General features: G+C 45.6%; 1 protein-coding gene and 1 long non-coding RNA gene across 2 annotated transcripts in view; one reads left to right on the top strand and one right to left on the bottom strand.

Annotated features, from left to right (window-relative positions):
* LOC146813581 (butyrophilin subfamily 1 member A1-like) overlaps positions 1-6390 on the bottom strand; it is a 64243-nt gene extending 57853 nt beyond the window's left edge. The window contains exon 1 of the mRNA XM_085615447.1: positions 6363-6390. Coding sequence (XP_085471573.1) covers positions 6363-6390 — 28 coding nt within the window. The remainder of the gene's footprint in view (positions 1-6362) is intronic.
* Positions 6391-10435: 4045 nt separating this feature from the next.
* On the top strand, positions 10436-11964 carry LOC146813580 (uncharacterized). The gene is made up of 2 exons (XR_014966998.1): positions 10436-10818; positions 11530-11964. It is a non-coding gene; the product is annotated as an uncharacterized LOC146813580 (long non-coding RNA).
* The last annotated feature ends 9185 nt before the right edge of the window (positions 11965-21149 follow it).

Genomic DNA, 21149 nt, shown 5'->3' with positions numbered 1-21149 from the left:
GGTGTCCCGGCGTCCGTCTAGAACCCTCCCTCGGCCCCCACCTTCCGTCTTTCTCGCCTTGCCTTCCATGTCTGCATCTTCTCACCCTCCCACCACCTCCGGGTGCCTCTCCACTCGGGTTCACTCTGCAGCCTCTCTCCCCTGCTTGAGCCTACTGGCGCGTTGTGTCTTGTTTACCCTGCAGGCGTTTGTGCCGATCTGCCGCTGCTCCTCTGCTCAGCACCCGGCTGAAAGTGTGCCTGCAGGTTTGTGATAATTATGGGCTTCAGTGTTCACTGAGGCGTGCCCACGTGGTGTATGGACCCCCACAGGGGCAGCAAGTTTAGCGCAGTATTGGGGTTCGGCCTTCTCCGCATATACCCGAACCCCAGCGTGCGTGGCTTGTGTTCAGCAGCGGCCTTTCCCCCTGGCCCCGCCAGCCATGCGAGTCTGGAACGTGAGCCCCCGCTACACACCAGACTGCACCTCGCAGCTGGGGACTTCACTTTCGTTGGGGAGAAGCAACTGGAAGTCCCGGAAAAGAAACGGAGGAGCCAGCAAGGAGGTGTGGGGTGTTTTTTTTTTTACAGGGACGATTCGTGTCTCGGCTACCGAAGGCTGCGCTTGTTACTTCAACCTATAGGAAAGGGCTTCCTTTACCCAATAGGATGACAGTGGGCGTGGCTTGGACAGCTGGCTTGTTCTTCCATGCAGCCAGTGAGGGGTCGGAGGCGCGGCATGCTCTGTTCTCAGAGCTCCCTGGAAAGTGCTTCTGACTTTGGATTTTTCCTTCTCGGACCGGCAGCGCCGCTTTGCTTCCCCGTTTTTCCCACGGTTTTAGAGGATTGACAAACCAGAAACAAAGTGTGAGGCTTTCTCCATTGCCGGGGACAGAGAGCCCGGGCAGTGCAAGCTTGGTGAGTTTGCGTGATCAGGACAGAGTTGGCAGGATATGTTCCGCCGTTTAAAAAGGTGGGAAGCCGAGTTAGTGCGTGGCGCCGGGCACAGATAAATGGTATTGTGAATCTGCATCAGGGCTCTTTGTTTCACTTTTAAGAGTGTTCGGGGACAAGTGCACATAGGCTAGTGTTCAGCATAGTGAGAGTCGTATCCCTGCTGCACGGATATCAGATGAGCATGCACATGCAGCCCAGTGCCCTTTTCCTTACTCGTGCTTATGCCACATTTGGTACTGGGATCTAATGTTTCCTATTGATGCATTTATTGGCTCTATGACTGTTGCATCCGTAACCGCTCCCCTTCTGCTGCAGCCCTATGGCCCCCTCTTCCCACCCCGGCTGCCCTTTGCCTGTCCTGCAGCAGCCTTATGTCCCTGAATCTCAAGCTCCACTGTGGCTCCAGACCCATTACATGTCGCTATCCTGGGCCATTTTCTTGTTCCTGTCCCATAACTTCGTGCCTGCCATTGTCCAGCACGCTGCCAGCTTCACCCCTGCGCCCAATGCTGATAGAGTTTGCTTCCTGCATGTAGCACCACAGGCCTGTTGTTGACCCAGCCCCCTTGCCTTCTGCAGTGAATGCTCCAATCAGCCACCCTACCTTCTGAATCCGCATGCCAAGTGCCTGCCCCCCTCCTGCTGCACAGGACCACCCTGCTTCTTACCTCCCTAGAACCCGTTTCTTACAGCTCCAGCCGAGTCTCCCTGCCTGAAGCAGCTCCTGGCTGTTGTAGGCCCCTTGCCTGCACCACCTCCCAATCAGCTAAAACACATAGCTTGTGTCTTCTGCAGCCGCTTGAATTTACCTGTGAAGATGAGGGATGGACTTTTCATACGCTCTATTTTTAAAGTTCACTTTCTTTTGATATTACAAGTTAATTCTTTACTACTGTATGCTGTAGGTTGACCATTTTTTTGCAGCTTGTATGCTTTGGCTGGTGTGCAGTGGTGGCTGGTTCAGACTGTGAAGTGTGCACATTTCCTAGTATCAACAGGATTGCCTATCAGACTTGTGGAGATGGTGCTGTACTCTTTCATCAAACCTACACTGCCCCAACCCCAGTTATAGCCCATGTACCCTGATTCATGGAGTCTTCCAGTACAACAAGTTTGGAAATATATACATTTGAAGCATTATGTGAGCCATTTTCAGTTCGCAGTAGGAATCGGCATAGCACACACATTCTTAGCAGTTCTGATTTTCATTTTATCGCAAAGCCAGGACCTAGAGGCACCAGCTTGCAAAGACCTGTTGCCTAAGAAGCTAGGGATGGGTAAAGAAACCACACGTGACGTTTCAATCACTTGACAGGTAGAGAGCAGATGTGTGCATAGAAAAATAAATGGTATTCTGCTGTCAGGGTCCAACTCTCTGCATATTAACTTCCCATGCGGAATGTTTAAAAAAAATCCCTGAGTTTCCTCATGGTAGTTGAAATTTTTGAGTAACATACCTGTACGGTGAATGATTTGCTGTGTTGTGTGGTAATTTGGGGGACCATGCGGAATTTTTTTTAAAAATCCCTGAGTTTCCTCATTGTAGTTGAAATTTTTGAGTAACATACCTGTACGGTGAACGATTTGCTGTGTTGTGTGGTAATTTGGGGGCTACTTACTCACACTTACTAAAGATAAACAGCAGCCAAGGGCAGGGTGTCTCTTATGAAGCACATAGGATGAAACGTTGAGTCTGAGATGTTTGGGGGAAATCTGGAAGAAACTAATGAACCCATGTGGGTTGTTGGGTAGGAACAAGGGACGGTGCTGCCATCTATATGTCGCCTTGACTTTGAATGTATGGATGCCATTGTTATGGAGAGTCATAGACGACAGCGTTTCTAAAAGCTTCTTTATTCTTCAAGTATGAAACAAGTAGGCACACATACAATCATCGTAGTAAAGCGACCAGCTCCTAAGCAATCCGTCTCCAACACTAACGTGAACATTTTGGGACCTCATAAATACTGTAATTACATTCTACTTGTCATCATAGTCACCACTCATTGAACACTTCATGTGTGCAGGTGCATGAGTGAATGAGCGTTATGTGAAGGTGTGCATGAATGCTTGTGTGTGATCATGTAATACATGTATAACTATATACATAAGCCATATTCCATCCTTCCGCTCGCATTATAACACAACATTCGTCATTATTTTCAAGGCGCTTTCGCACTTGGGTCAAGGCTGATTTGTACATGGTTGATCTACGTATGGAATGGCACCGATTAGCTCTAAACAGTGGAATGGACTGTGACCAGCATAATTACCATTGGTTCAGATTAATTTAATTTGTTTTGCTTTTTACGCTCTGCGTCTGAAGATTCGTCCATTTTGTGCGCGGTCGGAGGGGACGTGGGTTCGCCTCTTCCTTGCTGCTGGATCGGCGTTTCAAGTCCGGTGAGTACAAGCGTTAAGGTAACTATGTTGTTCCTGCTTGCATTTCACATGGTTCACGGGCGGCAGAGAAGTAACAGGACTCTGTCTTTTCCTTCTTACTTAGAGAAGAAAAATACAGTGTCCGCTTCTGCTCTTCCTCTTCAGCTGCCCCCCCCCACTCTTTCATTCCTCCCTCTCTTTCTGTCTAGCAGTTCTTCTCTTACTGAAAACCTTGACATCAAGATGGGGTTCTCACTCTCTTTCCTCTACTTTCTTTTATTTGATCCCTGTGAAATGGATCCAAAAAAGAAAATAATTTTTGCTGTAGTTTCTGAGTGTGATGCTGCGCAGGAGCCAAGGACAGGAGTCTTGTGCTCTGCTCTCGACCTTGTCTCCAGCTTTATCTTATTTTACGTTTGATGCAGAGTGGCTCTGTGTGTGTGGGTGGCTTTGTGTGTGTGGGTACAAATGCAATAGGTCTCGCATTTGAGAGTGTCATGAGCAATGCCAATAGCTCTAACTTTAACAATGCCGAGACCATTGCATTGTAAATGCTTGTTTTATTTACCTTCACACTATTGAGCGCGGCGCCCATTTCACGAGCGCCGTGCTTTCAACTTTAAAGCTCCATCTCCCCGTAGGGTGCCGTCCCTCCCACCACCAAACACAGGTTGCCTGTGGAACTCCCCTCCCACCCCTGCTGCCAGGTTAAGGAGTTCATCAGCGACCCGGTTCAGACTCTTCCGCTATGTTTCGTTTGCAGTTTGGACGATGCATTTCTCCGTAGGGTGCCCTCACTTCCACCACTTAAAACAGACTACCTCCCCCCTCCCCCGCGGCCAGGTTAAGGAGACTGCCCTTTCGTCATCAGCTGGGCTCCGCCTCTCCCCGGATCACCTCTTCAGCTGCAAAAGCCACGGTGATCAGCCGCTGAGCCTGCCCCAGACCTGCCCCAGACCTGCCCCCCTCCCCTCCTTCTCTGCAGCTGCCCACAACATCTGAAACCGTTGTTGCCGGCAGGAACTCTGTACAGTATTGGATTAACCCCATGCTGCTTTTTTTTTTCTTTTATTTATTGTTTTTGCTTAGTAATCGCTGAAATTATTTATTTTTTCACTCCCTGCGGTTTCACTAAAGAGACTTTGGGCCGAGTTTTCTTTAACAAAAGTAAACAAATAAATGATTTAATCCCACCCCTACCAGCCCTTTAAAAACAATCCGTATTTACATTTTAGATATTCATTGGCATTTGCTTGTTGCACGCAACGTTCCGGCCATTTCAAGTAAGTTGCGCTGGTTATTACGATATTATTTCGTACAACGAGGGGCCTGCCACCGACAATGTCATACCAGAGGCGCAACTAGAGCCAAATTTCGGGGGGGGGGGGGGCTGAGCAAAAATTTCGGGGGGGGCTGAACTTTAAGCAATCGGCAGAGTGGAGCTGCAGGGGCTCTTATATGGGGTGAAACAACAGCGAGGCCTCATTAACATGCAAATGGTCTTTTAAAGTAGGCCTGGGCGAAGCACTACGCTACGCTCGCGTAGTTTGCGAAGTTCGCGCTACTTCGCACTACGCGAACTGCACGTAGCACAGTGCGAACACGCGTAGCGTAGTGTTGCGTAGTGCTGCGGTCATTTTTTGCTTGCTCGCGGTCCTCAACGTCAAGTTGGCGACCGCGAGCAAGCAAAATGACATCCTGGCGAGACTTTTTCCTTGTTCGCGATCGCGAGCATGGAAAATAAACCTCCCGGCGAGATTCCCAACGCGAGAAGGTCAGGTTTCTCATTGCGAGGGGTCGCGTATGCTCGCGACCGCTCGCGATGAGAAACTACCAGTTCGCGTTGAGAAAGCTGCAGCTCGAGGAAAAATCTACTCGAGCAGCAGAAAACTACAGCTCGCACTGTGCAAGATGCCATTTTCAATGATTGCACAGTGCCGGTTGCTTGTCCGCACTGTGCAATCATTGAAAACAACATCTTGCACAGTGCGAACATGTTACTTCGCAGTTCGCGAAGTGCTACGCGTAGCTCGCGTAGTGCGAACTTCACTTTGCGTAGCTTCGCGAAGTGCTACTTCGCGAACTACGCCCACCCTTATTTTAAAGACCTGTGAAGTGCTCGGGTGCGGCTGCTTTTTTGTGAATTGGGTGGGGCGTCATTACGCCCCAAAACCAGTCGCACTGCAACATACACAAGTCCACAAATGTTTAAGTTAAATCCGTGTTTAGGTAATTATTCATTAAATTTTCTGCTTCAACTCGACTCCACTTGATCCACACTAAGAACATCATGCAATTTCCCAGGTTTCCTATGTATCTGATGAGACCATCCGGACTTCTGTCAAAAACACGATAAACGCATGATTCATCCCAGGCATGTTCTTTTTATTAAAACCCAATGCATTTCGTACTACGTGAGTCCTTCGTCAGGGGTAACTACAAATAAAATATATCGTAATTAATAATCAATAATCAGCATGTACATGTAATATGATGCATATCTTCAACAATAAACTATTATCTATCAATCATCTTGTTGTACTCCATACATTATTGTGCACAAATGTGAAAACGAAAAAATGAATGAATAAATGAAATATACACACATCCCCCTCATTATCATGCCCAGCCCCCGTGAACACCCCCTTCTGCTTAATGCTGCGGAGTTTCTTAACTGACTACCAACATACCCCGTGTATATTTGAATGAAAGACCTTCAAAGAACAGCCACTCGCTCAAAACTGGTGTGGGTCTCCCCTATCTAGCGCCCTTCTGCCTAATGCTACAGAGTTTCTTAACTAACTATCGACATGGCCCGTGTGTATTTAATGAAAAAAACCCTTCAAAAAACAGCCACTCGCTTTGAACTGATGTAGGTTTCCCCTATCCATCGCGCTCTGTTTCTGAAGCATCAGTGATTAACTCTTGTGAATGATTTGCCACCACGTAATGAGACATTCCACCCGTTAAATCCGATACACCTCCCTCTATTTACCCAGTTTAAAACGGTCCTGCCCCCATGAATTCTGCTGAATACAAACGTACCTGCCCTGGGATATCGCAAACTCTCCATCTTCCTCTAAACCACCTCTCGGCCTTACCTATATCAATGGAGAGTCGGGCAGCCAGTAGAGAATGCAAACAAGCAGTTTATTATTAATCTCTGCAGAGAGTCCATTGTAGCCTGCATCAGACACAGAGAGCTGAGGGACTGACCCCCACCAGCACAGTACACAATACAGATTCATCAGAAGTCCTCCAAACCACGCCCACATGGCAAAGTTACAAACTTGGACAAAGAATAAGGGAGTGATTTTAGGGCTGTGCCGCCATCTGGAAGGAGTGTACATTCCTGTCTCCAACCAAGCTCATTCTGCACAGTCTCGGCTCCCTCTGACGTATGAGCAAAACTCAGTGAACAGCACAATATTGACAATCACTTGGGCCTAGCATATTCACAGTTTGGAGCACATTTACTAATATACCTAAACCGTCATACAAAATGGCTGCCAGCAGTCCAATGCCATACTACTGTATTATCAACATTACAGCTCAGTGGGTTGTCTACAAACACAACAACCATCATTATTATTTAGCATTATAAGGCTAATCTAAATAACGTAACATAAGGGGCATAGCCCTATGATTATTTTGAAAACTACATTCCCCCATTGAATGGTCCCTCTCTTGGGCATACTGACTGTGTAAAATAGACGCAGTAGCAACAGATCTCAGCTACTGAGAGATGATCATCGGAAACTCTCCATCAGGGTTCACTTAACGTAACAATAGCTGGCAACTATCCAACTGCAGACACAAGACATGCAGGCCCACCTGCATATGCTACACAAGCAGGTTTGCACCCTTGAGAAGCGTGCGGAAGATGCTGAGGGCAGGTCGCGGCAAAATAACATAAGATTGATGGGCCTGCCTGAAAACGTGGAGGGCTGAGAAGTAGAGTCATATCTTGAAACCTGAATTCGCAGCTTTGTTCCCGTTGAGACACTTTCATCATTCTTCTCAGTGGAGCAGGATCAAAGGGTCCTGTCGAGGAGACCCCTGCCGGGCGTCCTGCATAGACCCCTGGTGGCATGCCTTATCCACTATAAAGACTGAGACGTGGTCTTGAGTGAGGACAGCAAGAAGAACAATTTGCCAATTGACAATGCCAAAGTGAGGATTTTCCCAGACTATGCACTGGGGGTCCAATGTAAACGTCACACTTTTCTAGCAGTCAAACACAAGCTGAGAGAAGTCAACATCCAATATTCACTCCTCTTCTTGGCCCTTCTCTGTATCCAAGCAGATGTCAAAACACATTTCTTTACTGACACCATTGATGTGGGGATTTGAGTGGAAAGTCAGGGGCAGGTAGGAATTGATCATGGCCTTGGTGCACTAGGGGGAGTGCCGTTAACTGGCGTACACTGACAGAGACACAAAAAGAGGGATTCATCGGCTGCTCTTCACATGACCTGCTTTCAAGAGCTGGAGGAGGTCCTCCGGGAGCGATGTATGGTGTTGCTGATAGTGGTGGTGTTCTGCGACCCCGCCTTCCTTCTAACACAGACGACGATGATTCCAAATCCTAACGAGATGAGGAAACAATGTTAATTCATAACCGGTAAGTCTTGCTATAGTCAAGTGTTGTGTTTGCGTTCGGTTCACAAGAACCTCTACTGCATGTGGTACCTGTACTGTCAATGGATGTCCTAATACTATGGCGTCGCTTTGTCTGATCGCTAAAGCTGTTGCTGCCACTGATTTCAGGCACGCAGGAAGGGCCTGAGCTACGGGATCTAATGTACTAGAGAAATAGGCACATGGTTTGTGTGATCCTGCTTGTTCCTGAGTGAGTACTGACAAGGCAGTACCTTCGCGTTCTGTAACAAAGAGTGTAAAATGTTTATTGTAACATGGTGTTGCCAAAACAGGTGCTTGACATAAAGCTTTCTTTAAGCTTTCAAAGGCTTGTGTATGTTCTTGAGTCCAAGGGAGGACAGTCGATGTGGCTGCCTCCTGTGTTGTCAACTGAATGAGTGGTTTTGCTAAGAATGCATATTGAGGGATCCACTGCCTACAGTATGAAGTGAGGCCTATAAAAGCCCGCACCTCCTTTTGTGTCTTGGGTATTGGCATGTTAGCAATTAACTGGATGCGATCAGGTGTAAGCTGTCTTCCCTCCTTGGACAGCGAGTGCCCAAGATAAACAACTTGCTGGACACAAAATTGCAGCTTAGAAGGGGACACCTTGTGCCCCTTTTCGGCCAGAAACTGTAAAACCGTCAGTGATGCTTTTTCACATTCAGGTTCGCTGCGAGCGGTGATCAGCAGATCATCGACATATTGAAGCAAAGCAGTGTTAACTGGCATATGGATACTGTCAAGTTCTCGTTTCCATGCTTGGCTATAGATGCTGGGGCTTTCTGTGAATCCTTGAGGTGCGCGTGTGAATTTAAAACTTCGTCCATTTAAACTGAATCCGAACAAGTATTGGCTTTCCGGATCTATTGGGACGCTGAAAAAGGCATTCTTGAGATCAATTACAGTAAAGAACGTTGCTTCGGAGTCAATGGCTGTCAGTAATGAAGAAATGTCTGGGACCACGGGGTATTGTGGTACAATGCATTTATTTAATTCGCGCAGATCAATAACTAATCGATATACTGGCGGGGCCTTTGGATCAGTTCGTTTAAGAATCGGAATTATCGGGGAATTACATACATTGGAGTTGGTTTCCACAACCACTCCTTGGGCAATAAGCTCGTCAATGATTTGCAGTAAAGCCACTACAGCATCTGGTGGTAATTTGTATTGTCGCATTCGTGGTAGTACCACTCCTGCTTTTAGTGTGACTCGATATGGTGTAATCTTCATGCAACCAACATCAGTGGGGCCTTGTGCCCATAAATGTGTAGGTAAATTCTGTAGTCGGTGATCCATGTCTCTGGACACTTACAGGCACATGCATCAAACCTTTTTGCGATCGCAAAGGGTGCGAATCGCAAAAATAGGCCGTTTGCGATCGCAAAAGTCAGTGTTGAAATGCATCAACTGTATATTTGCGAAAATCCATTTTTTCGCAAATATAAGGAATCGCAAAACATTCTGCGAATCAAATAGCGAATCGGTATTAGCGTGTCCCAATTACCGAATCGCAAACAACGAATCGCAAAATGTATGCATGACAAATCGCAAATAGCGATTTCCATGAAAATCGCAAATTAGCGATCGCTAAATAAGAAGGATCACAACCAGGTGGTAATCATGAGTGCAAATCACAGACAGGTGAAAACCAACTGAAACCCATTTAAACACACCCAGAATGAGCCAGCACTGTTCACAATGGCAGGGATTTACCTGATGGCGAGGAGGATGAGGCTGCAGGCTGCCGCACAGAGACGGAGGCGAATGAATGAGCGCATCTTAAGAGTCCGCATAACTTTGCTAGGCCAGCAAGAGGATGAGATATACGACAAGTATAGGCTCAATGCAGCAATGATCCATGACCTAATCAATGAATTGGACCCCATAATGCAACGACAGACACGTAGGACCAATGCCATCCCAACGCATGTGCAGGTCCTATGTTGCCTACACCTTCTGGCGTCAGGCAGTTTTCAGGGGGTCATTGCTGTTGCGGGAGGTGTGTCACAAAGCGCACTTTCAAGAATATTGAAAGCATTCCTTGATGCCATGATGGCCGTGATCGGGTCTCATATCAAGTTCCCTACCACCGCGCTTGACCTTGCAAAAACCAAACAGGAGTTCTACCAGATAGCTCGTTTCCCACATGTTTTGGGTTGTATTGATTGCACCCACGTTGCAATATGTCCCCCTGCAACACAGGAATATATATATAGAAATAGGAAATCTTACCATTCCCTCAATATTCAGGTTGTTTGCAATGCCAAAAACATTATCACTGACATTGTTGCGCAATTTCCAGGGAGTGCACATGACTCTTATATCTTCAGGCAAAGTGGCATACACACCCGTCTTGTCAGGGGAGAATTTGGAGAGGGACATCTGCTTGGTAAATATGTGTTATAGTTTATCACTGTCATTGTACGTATGTCAATGTGAAGCTGCCACTGACTCTTTGCTCCATTACATGTAGGTGACAGCGCATACGCCTTGCGTAATTACCTAATGACGCCTTACCTCAATCCCACAACTGCCAATCAACAGAGGTACAATGCAGCACATATTTCGACAAGGAACATCATAGAGCGCACATTTGGGCTGTTGAAGAGCCGATTCAGATGTCTACATAAGACCGGTGGAGCACTGAAGTACAACCCTGAACAATGCTGCAAGATAGTAGCGGCATGTGCCATGCTGCACAACATAGCGACAAGGGGAGGAATGGACATCGAGGTGTCTGACAGCGATTCGGAGGATGGGAACCAGCAAGTGCCACAACACCATGCAGCACAAGGGGCAGGCGCAGCAGAAGGGCGTAGGAGAAGATTTGACATCACACAAAATTATTTCTGAGGTGAGTAATGATGACACAGAAACTGACTATTGCTATCAGAGTATTCTTTAATTAAATAAAATTGCCATGAGTGTTCAAGCACACTTGTAATCTGACCAGTGCAATGGACATAAGTGGTTTGCAAATGTCAATTCACTTGTCACTCTGTGAAAAGTCAAATCCAAATAAATGGTTACGTCACCATAGTGGAATGCACTTGTACATGCCAGTCTAGCGCTTTTTCCCACGAACACCCAGACGCCTGTCAGACCCAGCATTGTCATCCGTTATGTTGGAAGCGGCGGGGGTACTGCTGCGTGTGTTGCGTCTTCCTGCAGTGCGGACTGGAACTGCCACACTACTTAGGCTTGAGCCACCCTCACTACCCTCTTCGGGCGTGGAATTGTTGGCCGCAATTGTGGAAGCATTTAGCAAATCAACTGCATTGGTGACCTGGTCCAGTGCTTTAGCCACATCGCCGCTCCAATGGCACATTTCAGTTTGCATGGTCACAGACCTACGTGCCAGCAGTGCAGTTGTCGTGGCCAATCTATTGTTTGATTTAGCAAACATTTTCAATTGCAGCATTAGTTGACGATGCTGTCTCTTCTGGGATACATTTCCCTCATGCATCACCTTGCTCAGTTGCTGCACACTTTCTGACAGTACTGCTATGTTGCTAGCCATCTTGCCAACTTGCAATTGTACTAATCGTGTGTTTTTTGTCTGCAGGCGCTGCATACGGAGCATCTGTCCCTCAAGACCACCCCAGACATCACTTGGTTGCTCCTCCTGCTGTGTCCTGAGTGCTCTTCCTCTCCTACGCCGGGCTCTGTGATTAGTTCTGGGGACCTGTGGTTGTGTTTGTGTGATGGAAGTTGTCTGGCCATGGCTGCCACCTGGTGTTGCATCAGCCTCATCATCTTCACACTCCATGGTGACTAGGGATGGAACAGTAGCCCTGCGTGACTTTGTTGGACGTGAGGGATTTATTTGCACCACAGGTGTGTCCATCTGTTCACCTGCGCTGGTGTCCTGCATGTCTGGGGAATCGCTATCCACATCTTCTACACGTTGTGCATCTGTGAGGTGAAACAGTGCAACACTGTATTATTTCATGTCTGTGATATTAATTGCACAGTAATAAATTTCTGCCTTTGTAAATGATTTTATACTCTATTAAGCTTTTTTGGGTTGTTACTCTGAGATTTGACATTTTAACTGCTTGACCTGACTACATCTCCCATAATGCCCCTCACCTACTGAATGCATTGTGTACTGGATGTTCAGGGTCTGCACTTGGGCTGTGCTGTGGTCGAGTTCTACCTTTACATTTTGTAACACTAAGAAAACATACATTCATCTTACCTTCAGATGTGTTTGCTGCTCCGGACGTGTCCAGCTGGGTCACACCAACAACAGCTTCTGGCTGGATGGTGGATTCAATCAAGTCCTCCATGGGAGTGTTCCCAGTGTCTGTTGGTGTTCCCCCTCCTGTCTTCTTTGCCTCCTTCAGGCGGTCAGCTATGCGCACCTTAGCCCGACTGCGCAAGTCGTACCATCGTTTTTTGAGTTCTTCAATGGTGCGGTGTGTCACCCCAATGGCATTGACCCTGTTTTGGATCCGGAGCCAGATTTTCCTTTTCTCCTGCTCTGCCACTTTCAATGATGCCTTTCCAAACAGCTTGTCATGGCTGTGGACTACTCCCTCAATGAGGGTGTCAATTTCTTTTTCTGCAAATTTAATTTTGCGTTTCCTGCCTGTTTGGCTCTCCTCTGCTGTTTGTGAGGCTTCCATTTGATATCACAAGTTTTTCTTCTGTCTCTGTCACACTCCTGTTCTGCTCCCAGAGCCAGCTCCCTCCTCTCCCTGACACTGTGCACTGGAAATGAGGCTGGTGCTGCTCACTTCCTGGTTGTGATGTCATCAGGATGCATCAAAAAGCGACTTCGGTATTAGCGATTTCGCTAATTGCGAAATCGCTAATAGCGAGTTCGCAAATGCCGAAATCGCAATTTATTTAGCGATTTTTAGCGATTCGCAATATTCTCGCAATGTTTTTGTTGCATCGTGTTTTGCGAGTCTTTATTTGCGATTCCTTAAAATTCGCAAATAAGGACTCGCAAACTCTCTTTTTGATGCATGTGCCTGCAAGTGCCCCTTGAAATCACGTAAAAATAATCTTACTCCTTCCGGAGAACAACATATTATAGCTCCTAGAGCTTTCAATGTTTTTATACCTAACAGGTTTTCTGGACATGATTTAGTAAGCAATAAATCTGTAGTTCGTGTCCACGGACCAACCGTGAGTGGAAGGGGTTGTGATACTTCATTAATAATAGGTTTTCCTGAAAAACCAAGGGAAATATTCTGTGAGCCTGAGAGGGGTGCCCCTGGAACTTCACTACGTCGTATTGTTGTTCTGCTTGCCCCTGTATCAAGTAAAAATTTTCTGTCTTGGCCTAATAGTTCACTATGTACATAAGGTCCCTCTTGATCTACAGGAACCTCGATAAGGGGTAAGCCAATTTCCCTCTCTAGGCTATTTCATACGTATCGTTGATAATCGGGATAGTCAGTTTGTGCATACTGGTACATCTGTTGCGTTGTTGCTTGTGTGGCAGCAATAGGCTGCTGCTGTGATGTAACTACGTTCCGTTGTGGAGCTGCCTATTGTGGAGCTGGCAAGGACTGTTGTGGGACTGGCATGGACTGCGCATGCTGCGGGACTCCTTGTTGGTTCTGATCCTGTCTAGGTGGCCGTGGTCTTTCCTGTGTTTTACCTGTGGCGATATTATGTTTTAAAACTGGACAATCGTGTATATAATGACCTGGCTGTTTACAATAGTTGCATGTCCCTTTCACAGGACCTGCTGAATCACTGGACTGTGTCATACCCTTTCTATGACTATCAACTGGAACTGACTGGGCAACAAGCATTTTCATTTTCGAGTCTTTCATGCGTCTTTGTTCATGTTCTTGTTCCTCCCTAATTCTATTGTGGTGATATTGTAACATCTGTAACATTTGTGACGGGGTGTTACCTTGCCAGGTACTCTCGAATTTCAATACTCTATTCTTAACTTGGGGCAGGGAATTTTCAACTAATTTTGTCACAAACAGATGTGGATATGACTCGCTACTTATTTTTATGCCACTATTTATACCAAAACATTTTTCGAATCGAGAATAAAAATCACTAGTGTCTTCATCTTGCTTTTGTTTACAGGCTGAGATTGCACCCCAGTCTTCCTTTACACAGTTTATGAAAAAACGTAACAGTTGCCCCTGTACCTCCGCTTTCTGGTACTCCATGGCTCTGTTAATACTTTCGGGACCTCGCCCTGATTGGACAAAGTGATATATATTTTCTAAATGTGTCGTCATTCCTGGTAGCATCGCTAAATATATTGTAGCTCGTCGGATACGTAATGATGACAGCAGCATTTCGTCCCGTTTACCGGGCACAGGATCATATCTACAATCCACTAGAAGTTCTTTAAGCATGTCGGGAGTTGCTAGTTTGGGCGTACGTTGGTGTGCTAATTCTCTAAGGGAAAATTTATTTCCTCGAGGGGGCGTAAAAAAAATGTCTGTCGTACCTCCTGTAGCACCGTCTGAGGTGCTGGGCGTGAAAGGATTTGTTGGATGTAAGACAGAAACTGTAGATGCGGGAAAAGCGGTAGAAACAGATGGGCTTGTCTGGATGTGTGTCGGAGTTTGTTGTTGCGGAGGTACAGACGAATGATCTTGGCGTTGAGCACCATCGGCAAGCGGTCTATGTGGTGCGGTGTTAACATACTCGGGAGCTGCGTCATCTAAATAGGAGGAAAGGAAAATATCTTCTGCGCTTTTGGGATGCCCTTTGGGATGTGCTTTTATCGGAAACAATGGAGGTGGCAAGTCTTTTGGTATTTCCGGGGTAGCCTTAGGTAACCCCTCGGTCAGAAGAGGATACATACCATTCATAAGGGCGTTTCTTTGTCTGTCTACTTGTTCTGATTTTACTCGGGTACCTTCCTCAATTAATAGATTTTCTCGGGCTTTATTTGAATTCTCCTTACCTTTCTCTTCCTGTCTGAGTGCTTTTTCTGTACGCCTATAGGATTCTTTACGCCATAATTCAATGGCATCTTTCTGTGATTGTCTGGCTTTCTTTTTCCATAATTCTTCTTCTACTCTCATGATGCAATCTGCATCCCAGGTCCCAGCTGCGGGCCACCTCTGACTTTCTGGTAATTCCTTGGTGTAGTCCACCCATAAATCAAGAAATAATACGGCATCTAGGCCATGTTTATGATACATGAAGTACCCTGGAGTGTCCCTAGGAGGAATGGGAACAGCTTCTTCGAGTACCCCTTTTCTAGTTTTGATCTGTCTTAATTTCGAAAAGAGCGGCATTTTGAGATCTGGTTACTTAGTCTTGAACACACTTAATACAAAAAACACAATAATGAACAGTCATTCACACCACAATATGTCGAAACGTATTAAACATTTAATATTTAACATTTAACGAACAATAATGACTATAGGGAACTAGTTACTTGGCATAATACTTGACACTTAGGTGATACTGAATTATATACTAGACATACTGGATATACTGCTAAACAGTACAGATACACTGCTGAAACAGTGCAGACCGGATTTGTGTACCCAAACCCGTCTTGACCGGCACAGACTATGTGCACGTCTAAATGCCTCCCCAGCAATGGTACTCACCTGGTAGCTCGGAACGGAAGGCCTCGGAACTGAACTGAACTGGACTGGACTGGACTCGACTCGACGCGGAACTTCGGAACCTGGTGGGCCTCTGTATACCTCGGATCTTGCTCTCTCAGCTAGGCTCTGGTCGGGATACTTCGCACTTCTCACCGCCTCGTCTGGGTGTTGATCGCAGCCTCAGTCACCCCCGCTTGGCAGGAGGGAGATACAGGAAATCCTGCGGGTACGCGTTGTTGTCCGTCCAGCTGTGGCAGGAGACCGGGCCTGCAACGCACCTCCGGCGCGTGAGATGAGAAAGTGTCCCTATTCGGGTACCAATTTATGTGGTAAATATTTAATTACCTATACTATTTTTGATGCGGTAACTCTAATAAGAATAACTCAGTATAATAAGAGGCAGAATCCGTGGTATTAGAGGTTCTGAAAGGGCTTTATTCCTTTACAGTTCGAACTGCAGGCATCTTATTCCATCACCACGGGGGTTCAGGAAGGGAATAGCAATACATTATTGACAGGTAATCATTTTTATAGAAAAGGCATTACAGTGAAATAGATGCAGGAGGCGTAACAGCTGATAAAACAGATAAAGATATGCATGCGTAACTAAAATAGGCGGACATGTAGGCGTAACTAGAAAACGTCATTATACATGATGTCACAAATGGGTGGATCCATGAAAGAATCTTGCAATGTCAGCAGAAATACTTGGCATAGATGCGCGCGCAGCCGCATGACGTGTGATTGACGTGCAACTAGGGGGTGAAGGGGACTTGACATTTAGCTCTACATGTGGAGACAGAAGTCTGGGGGGTCAAGTCAACCTAATCCCAAATCATATCTAATATCCTATGTTTAAAGAACTGTGTTATCCAAAAGGAAAGGTCTCTCGGACGAAATCTATTCTATACTGACTGTGAGTGCGTGTACAAGCGTCTAAATGTCTACATGAGATGCGAGGGGCAGAAATCTTCCATAGTAACGGGGACTATGAATTACTTGCATGAAGACAGAGAAGCCGGGCCCCTTGCTTGGTAGCTGGAAGAATGTTTACTTAAACTACTAGACAGGAATGCATTGGATGAGGAGCGGAGCAGATAATCTTGAAGGTGAAATACAGTTTTTGGCAGGCAGACAGGCCGAGTCAGGCACCGTTAGCCGCGCAGGGAGTAGGACAAAGTTCATGGGTACAGATGCGAGCTCAGACTGGAGCTGTCGAAGGTAGGAGGCAGAAAAAGCTTGATGGCAGAATTCAGGGCCTACTCGCCTGAACTGCAAAATGGAGTAAATGAGCCATATAAAGTCGGTGGCCTTTCTTACTTAGGAATGGAATATCCGGCCCATTCATGGCGGATCTGAAAGAGGACAGGTTGACGGTGGACGCACATGTGTTTGCGTCTTCATAACTGGAACCGGAGGGAACATACATGTACTTGTAGCATATACATGGAGCCGTTGGGGTCTAAGATAGGGGACATAACTGATCACAAAATTCATATTTCCTCAGGACCCTCGGCTGGCCGCAAGACGTGGGCTCCTGTTCCACTGATTTTTTGGAACTCCGCGTAGTGGCTCTATGCCAACTCTGCCCAGGGTTAGTCTTTTTGGTCGCTTGTGTTCTATATTCAAGGTTGGTTTGGTAATGAATGGTTGGGTTCCTATGAGAGTCCAGACCAAAGTCTCCAAGAATTTCACAAGGTCTTCTTGATTCACGTACCCTTATGTCTTGCTCTCTCTTGAGATCCCCATTGCTGGGGGCCCCAGGAGACCATATTTATTGTGCCCTTGCTTAAGTCGTGTGTATTGAGAAAGAAAACACCTTCTAATGACATTTGTTTCAAACGAAGAATCAGCTAAAACATAAATCAGGAGATTGTCGAAAATGAATGGCCTATTTTGTTTTACTTGCTGCTTGCTGGTATTGCAAGATTAAGTCAATCATTGGTCGGGTGAGTTTGCAGTGGATGCATTTTGCTGCTGGAGTCTGTGTGCTCTCTGGAACTCCTGCAGTTCGTTGAAAACAGCTGTCAGGAGTTTGGGCATCATGTTCTGCAGAGTCAATAAGATCATCTCCCTCTGACTTCTCCGCTACTCCTTAAAACCAGGCATTGTACCAGCAGGACCTATCTTCCAGGTCAGCAATCTTGCTTCTCATTGCCCATATGTTTGGCCCCCTGTCAGAGACCAGCCAATTGTTTTCACATCTGTTATTCCATTTTCTGTGGTGTCAAGACAGTGTTGAAAGGAGGTCAGCTCTGTCTACATTTATTTTACCTCGTCTGAGACTCCTACAAGTTTAGTGTCCATTTTCCCTCTGTATGTGCCAATTTTGGATAGTTCTGCCATTAGAGTGTCGAAGATAAGACTAGAGGTAGGGGCAATCGCTTCTGTTGATGAAGACTGGTTGTTTTCACTCTTACTGTCACGGCTCCTTGAGTTTGTCCCTTAGAAAAGTAACTGCTCATAGTATTTGATGAAAACGTGTGTGCGCTAGACTCTGTTTGTAGACAGATCATCCTTTATGTAGCCTGATGAAGTTCTGTGTTATGGGTTCTGTTAGAATCTGTTCTTGTTGTTACTAGTCTCTGACAGTTTCTGATTCATATAATCCATGCAGTGTGCGAGTGAAGCGTCATTCAGAATCTAGGTTGGAGGCCATCCATTGTAGTAGGGTAATCCCCCTATTTAGATATAATTACGACTGGGCAGAGTGGGAACTCCCTGAAGTGACCAAAATACTCTGCCACACTACACAGAGTTCTACAAGTGGTGGAGTGCGCTAGGTTGTGCAGTTTGCACTGATTTTTAACACCGTGTGTTTGTCCTGCACTAGATAATCAGCGCAAACAGCACCATGTGCAGCACAAGAGGGCGCTGCATCTTTCTGCTGCTCGCGTAGAGACACTCACATACATGCCTACACACATATATATATATATATATATATATTACCTACTGGCGGTCGCCAGTAGGTAGTTATAGTTAGGACCACGTTTCCATAGGAAAACCTCAACATTCTATTTTGAATAACTTTGGCGCCGGTCGACGAATCCTCGCGAATTTCTCAAAATAGGTGGGGCGCTACGCTCCGCTCCTACCCTGAAAGTCTCGGGGGGATCCGTCAAGCGGGGGCTGAGATAAAAGGGGGGTCCCAAAACGCGTTTTTCCCATGCATTTTTCCATAGGACCTTTAGAACGAGCAACAGCCCGAACGGCTGAACAGAATTACTCAAAATTTGGCAGAGAGGTAGTCCCTAGGTCAAGGAAGTGCCTTTTGTAGGTTTGGTGTAAATCTGTTCAGTAGATTCTGAGAAAATAGCCTTTAAATCAATATATATATCTGAGCCCGCTTACGGTACGCTTACCGTACGCTTACGGTAAGCGTACGGTGGCGTGCGCGAGCGCGATTCTGATTGGCTCTTAGATCTTAGTAAACATTCGAATCGGCCGAAACCAGGAAGCGGCGGCCGCCATTTTGTGTATTTCACTCTGAAAAAAAAGAGTGAAAACAAGGAAAGGGGGCAATGAGGAGAGTTACAGACCCCCTAACATTTGTAAGGGGGTCAAAGAAGGACAGAAAAGTACAAAAAAAACATTTATTGATTTTAAAAAAAATCACGGGGTACGCGTACGGTAAGCTTACGGTAAGCGTACGGTAAAAAAAATAAAAATAAATAAATGAAAAGCAGATTTAAGAGTTTAGAAATTAGGGAGCTCTAAAAAGAGCTGTTGTGTTTATGAAGTCATTTTTTTAGTGGTACCTACAAGTAAGTACCGATGCAGAGTCTAAGGTTCAAGAGGAAGACTCTGTTCCCTTCATCATTGAAGTGCACACCATCTCCTCTATAAATGTCTTGCATGTCATAACGCAAGTTGTTGTGGTAAATGGCACCCATACCATAGTCACGGAGGAAAGCAGAAACAGATTTGTTGACGTGCTTTCTTGCTTTGTCAATCTGTGGACAGAAATGATTGGACCAGTTCCATTTTTGCCTTTGGCATATGTTAGAAAACACAAAGGCAGTTTTAGGGAAAAGTGAAAACAGTTGTGCAAAGTTGTCCTTCATAAGCATTTCCAGACCTACCCCAGTCAAAGTGCCTAGGTCATTGCCACCACAGTGCACTATTATGAGGTCAGGGTGTTGGATTTGCATGAAGGATTTCACCAATGGCATCAATTGGTGCCACTTTAACCCTCTCTGACCGATCCATTTAATGTCTACATTTGGCAAAGCAAGGTCTCTCACCATACCTGTTTTCTCTGCAAACTTTTCACTCCAGAAAACATAGCTGTGCCCTACAATCCACACTGTGAACATCTTCCAAGGAGAACTGGATGCACTCAGGAGGTGTCTTTCAGTAGAATGGCAATATGAAAAGAAAGACAGTTTGGAAATGGAGGCATACATATTTTTTTCAAAACAAAAAGAACTGATTGGCTGTTTCATACCATTCTAGAATAAAAACTAGGCTGTATGTGTAAATTAATAGAAGCATGTTTTGTATTGGTAAAAAAAAATGTGTAACCAAAGAACAGTACTATGGATTTGCTGTTAGGTTTGAAAAGTCAAGCACTCTTGCTCTGTGGAATTGAAACATTGTTTGGCGAACTTCTGACCTAACTCAACACAGCAGTGTTCCATGAGCTGTTGCTATGGTAGCAGGCAGAAGTCAAGTTGGGGGAAGGGTACTAGGCAGAAGTCAAGTTGGGGGAAGGGTACTTTTGGAAAAGGGTTGGTTTTCAACCAATAGAAATGTGTGATTACATTTGAAAAAAAGGGGGAAGCACTGAGATTTGAAACTTACAAGTATATGTGTGGAAAAATAGAGGGAAAGTTTGCCATTATCTGGTTCTGCTGAGAGGAGAGAGGTGAACACAACAGAGATCCTGGCTCTGATAATCTGCTGTTTGAGTGTCACATTTCTTTCACAACTAACTAATTTTAAAGGTGAGTTTACAGTTTGAGAGGGGATGTATGTGGTAACTTAAGAAATGAATAATAGAAATGGAAATTGTTTTTGTTGTAGTTACACATGGTGGTTTCATAATGTGTCAGTCTGTAAAAGTGATTTTCACTTGCCCCGAAAAAAAAAAGAGCAGTAAGTGTGCTTTCAAATTGGCAAAGAAATTTCGTTTTGGGACTAATGTGAAAACATGACTCTGTGTGCAGAGAGGAATTATAGGCAGAGATTTATTGCGTATTGCTCTGGTGATTTCACAGTTGCATTAGATGGAAAGGGGGAGCGAATTTTTGGGGGAAGAAGCAGAGTCTTAGCACACACCCATGTGCTTGCCATGTATAGTCATGCACAGTATTTACAAGCGAGTGGGGTTTTCAGGTTTCAGTCTGTAATGCAAATACATTCAGCATCACTAAGGCTGGTTGCCCTTGCTGGAGTGTAGGCAGTCACCGAGAATACACATGGTGGTGGTCTGAAAAAACAGTTTGGACATGTGCATTTAAATAAATCAAAAAAAGTGGTTTCATAATGTGTCAGTCTGTAAAAGTGATTTTCACTTGCCCCGAAAAAAAAAAAAAGCAGTAAGTGTGCTTTCAAATTGGCAAAGAAATTTCGTTTTGGGACTAATGTGAAAACATGACTCTGTGTGCAGAGAGGAATTATA

This window comes from Triturus cristatus, chromosome 7, assembly GCF_964204655.1.
Source record: "Triturus cristatus chromosome 7, aTriCri1.1, whole genome shotgun sequence".
Taxonomy (NCBI): Eukaryota; Metazoa; Chordata; class Amphibia; order Caudata; family Salamandridae; genus Triturus; species Triturus cristatus.
Note: the sequence above shows the minus strand (reverse complement) of the source record. Positions and strands in the feature narration are given on the sequence as shown.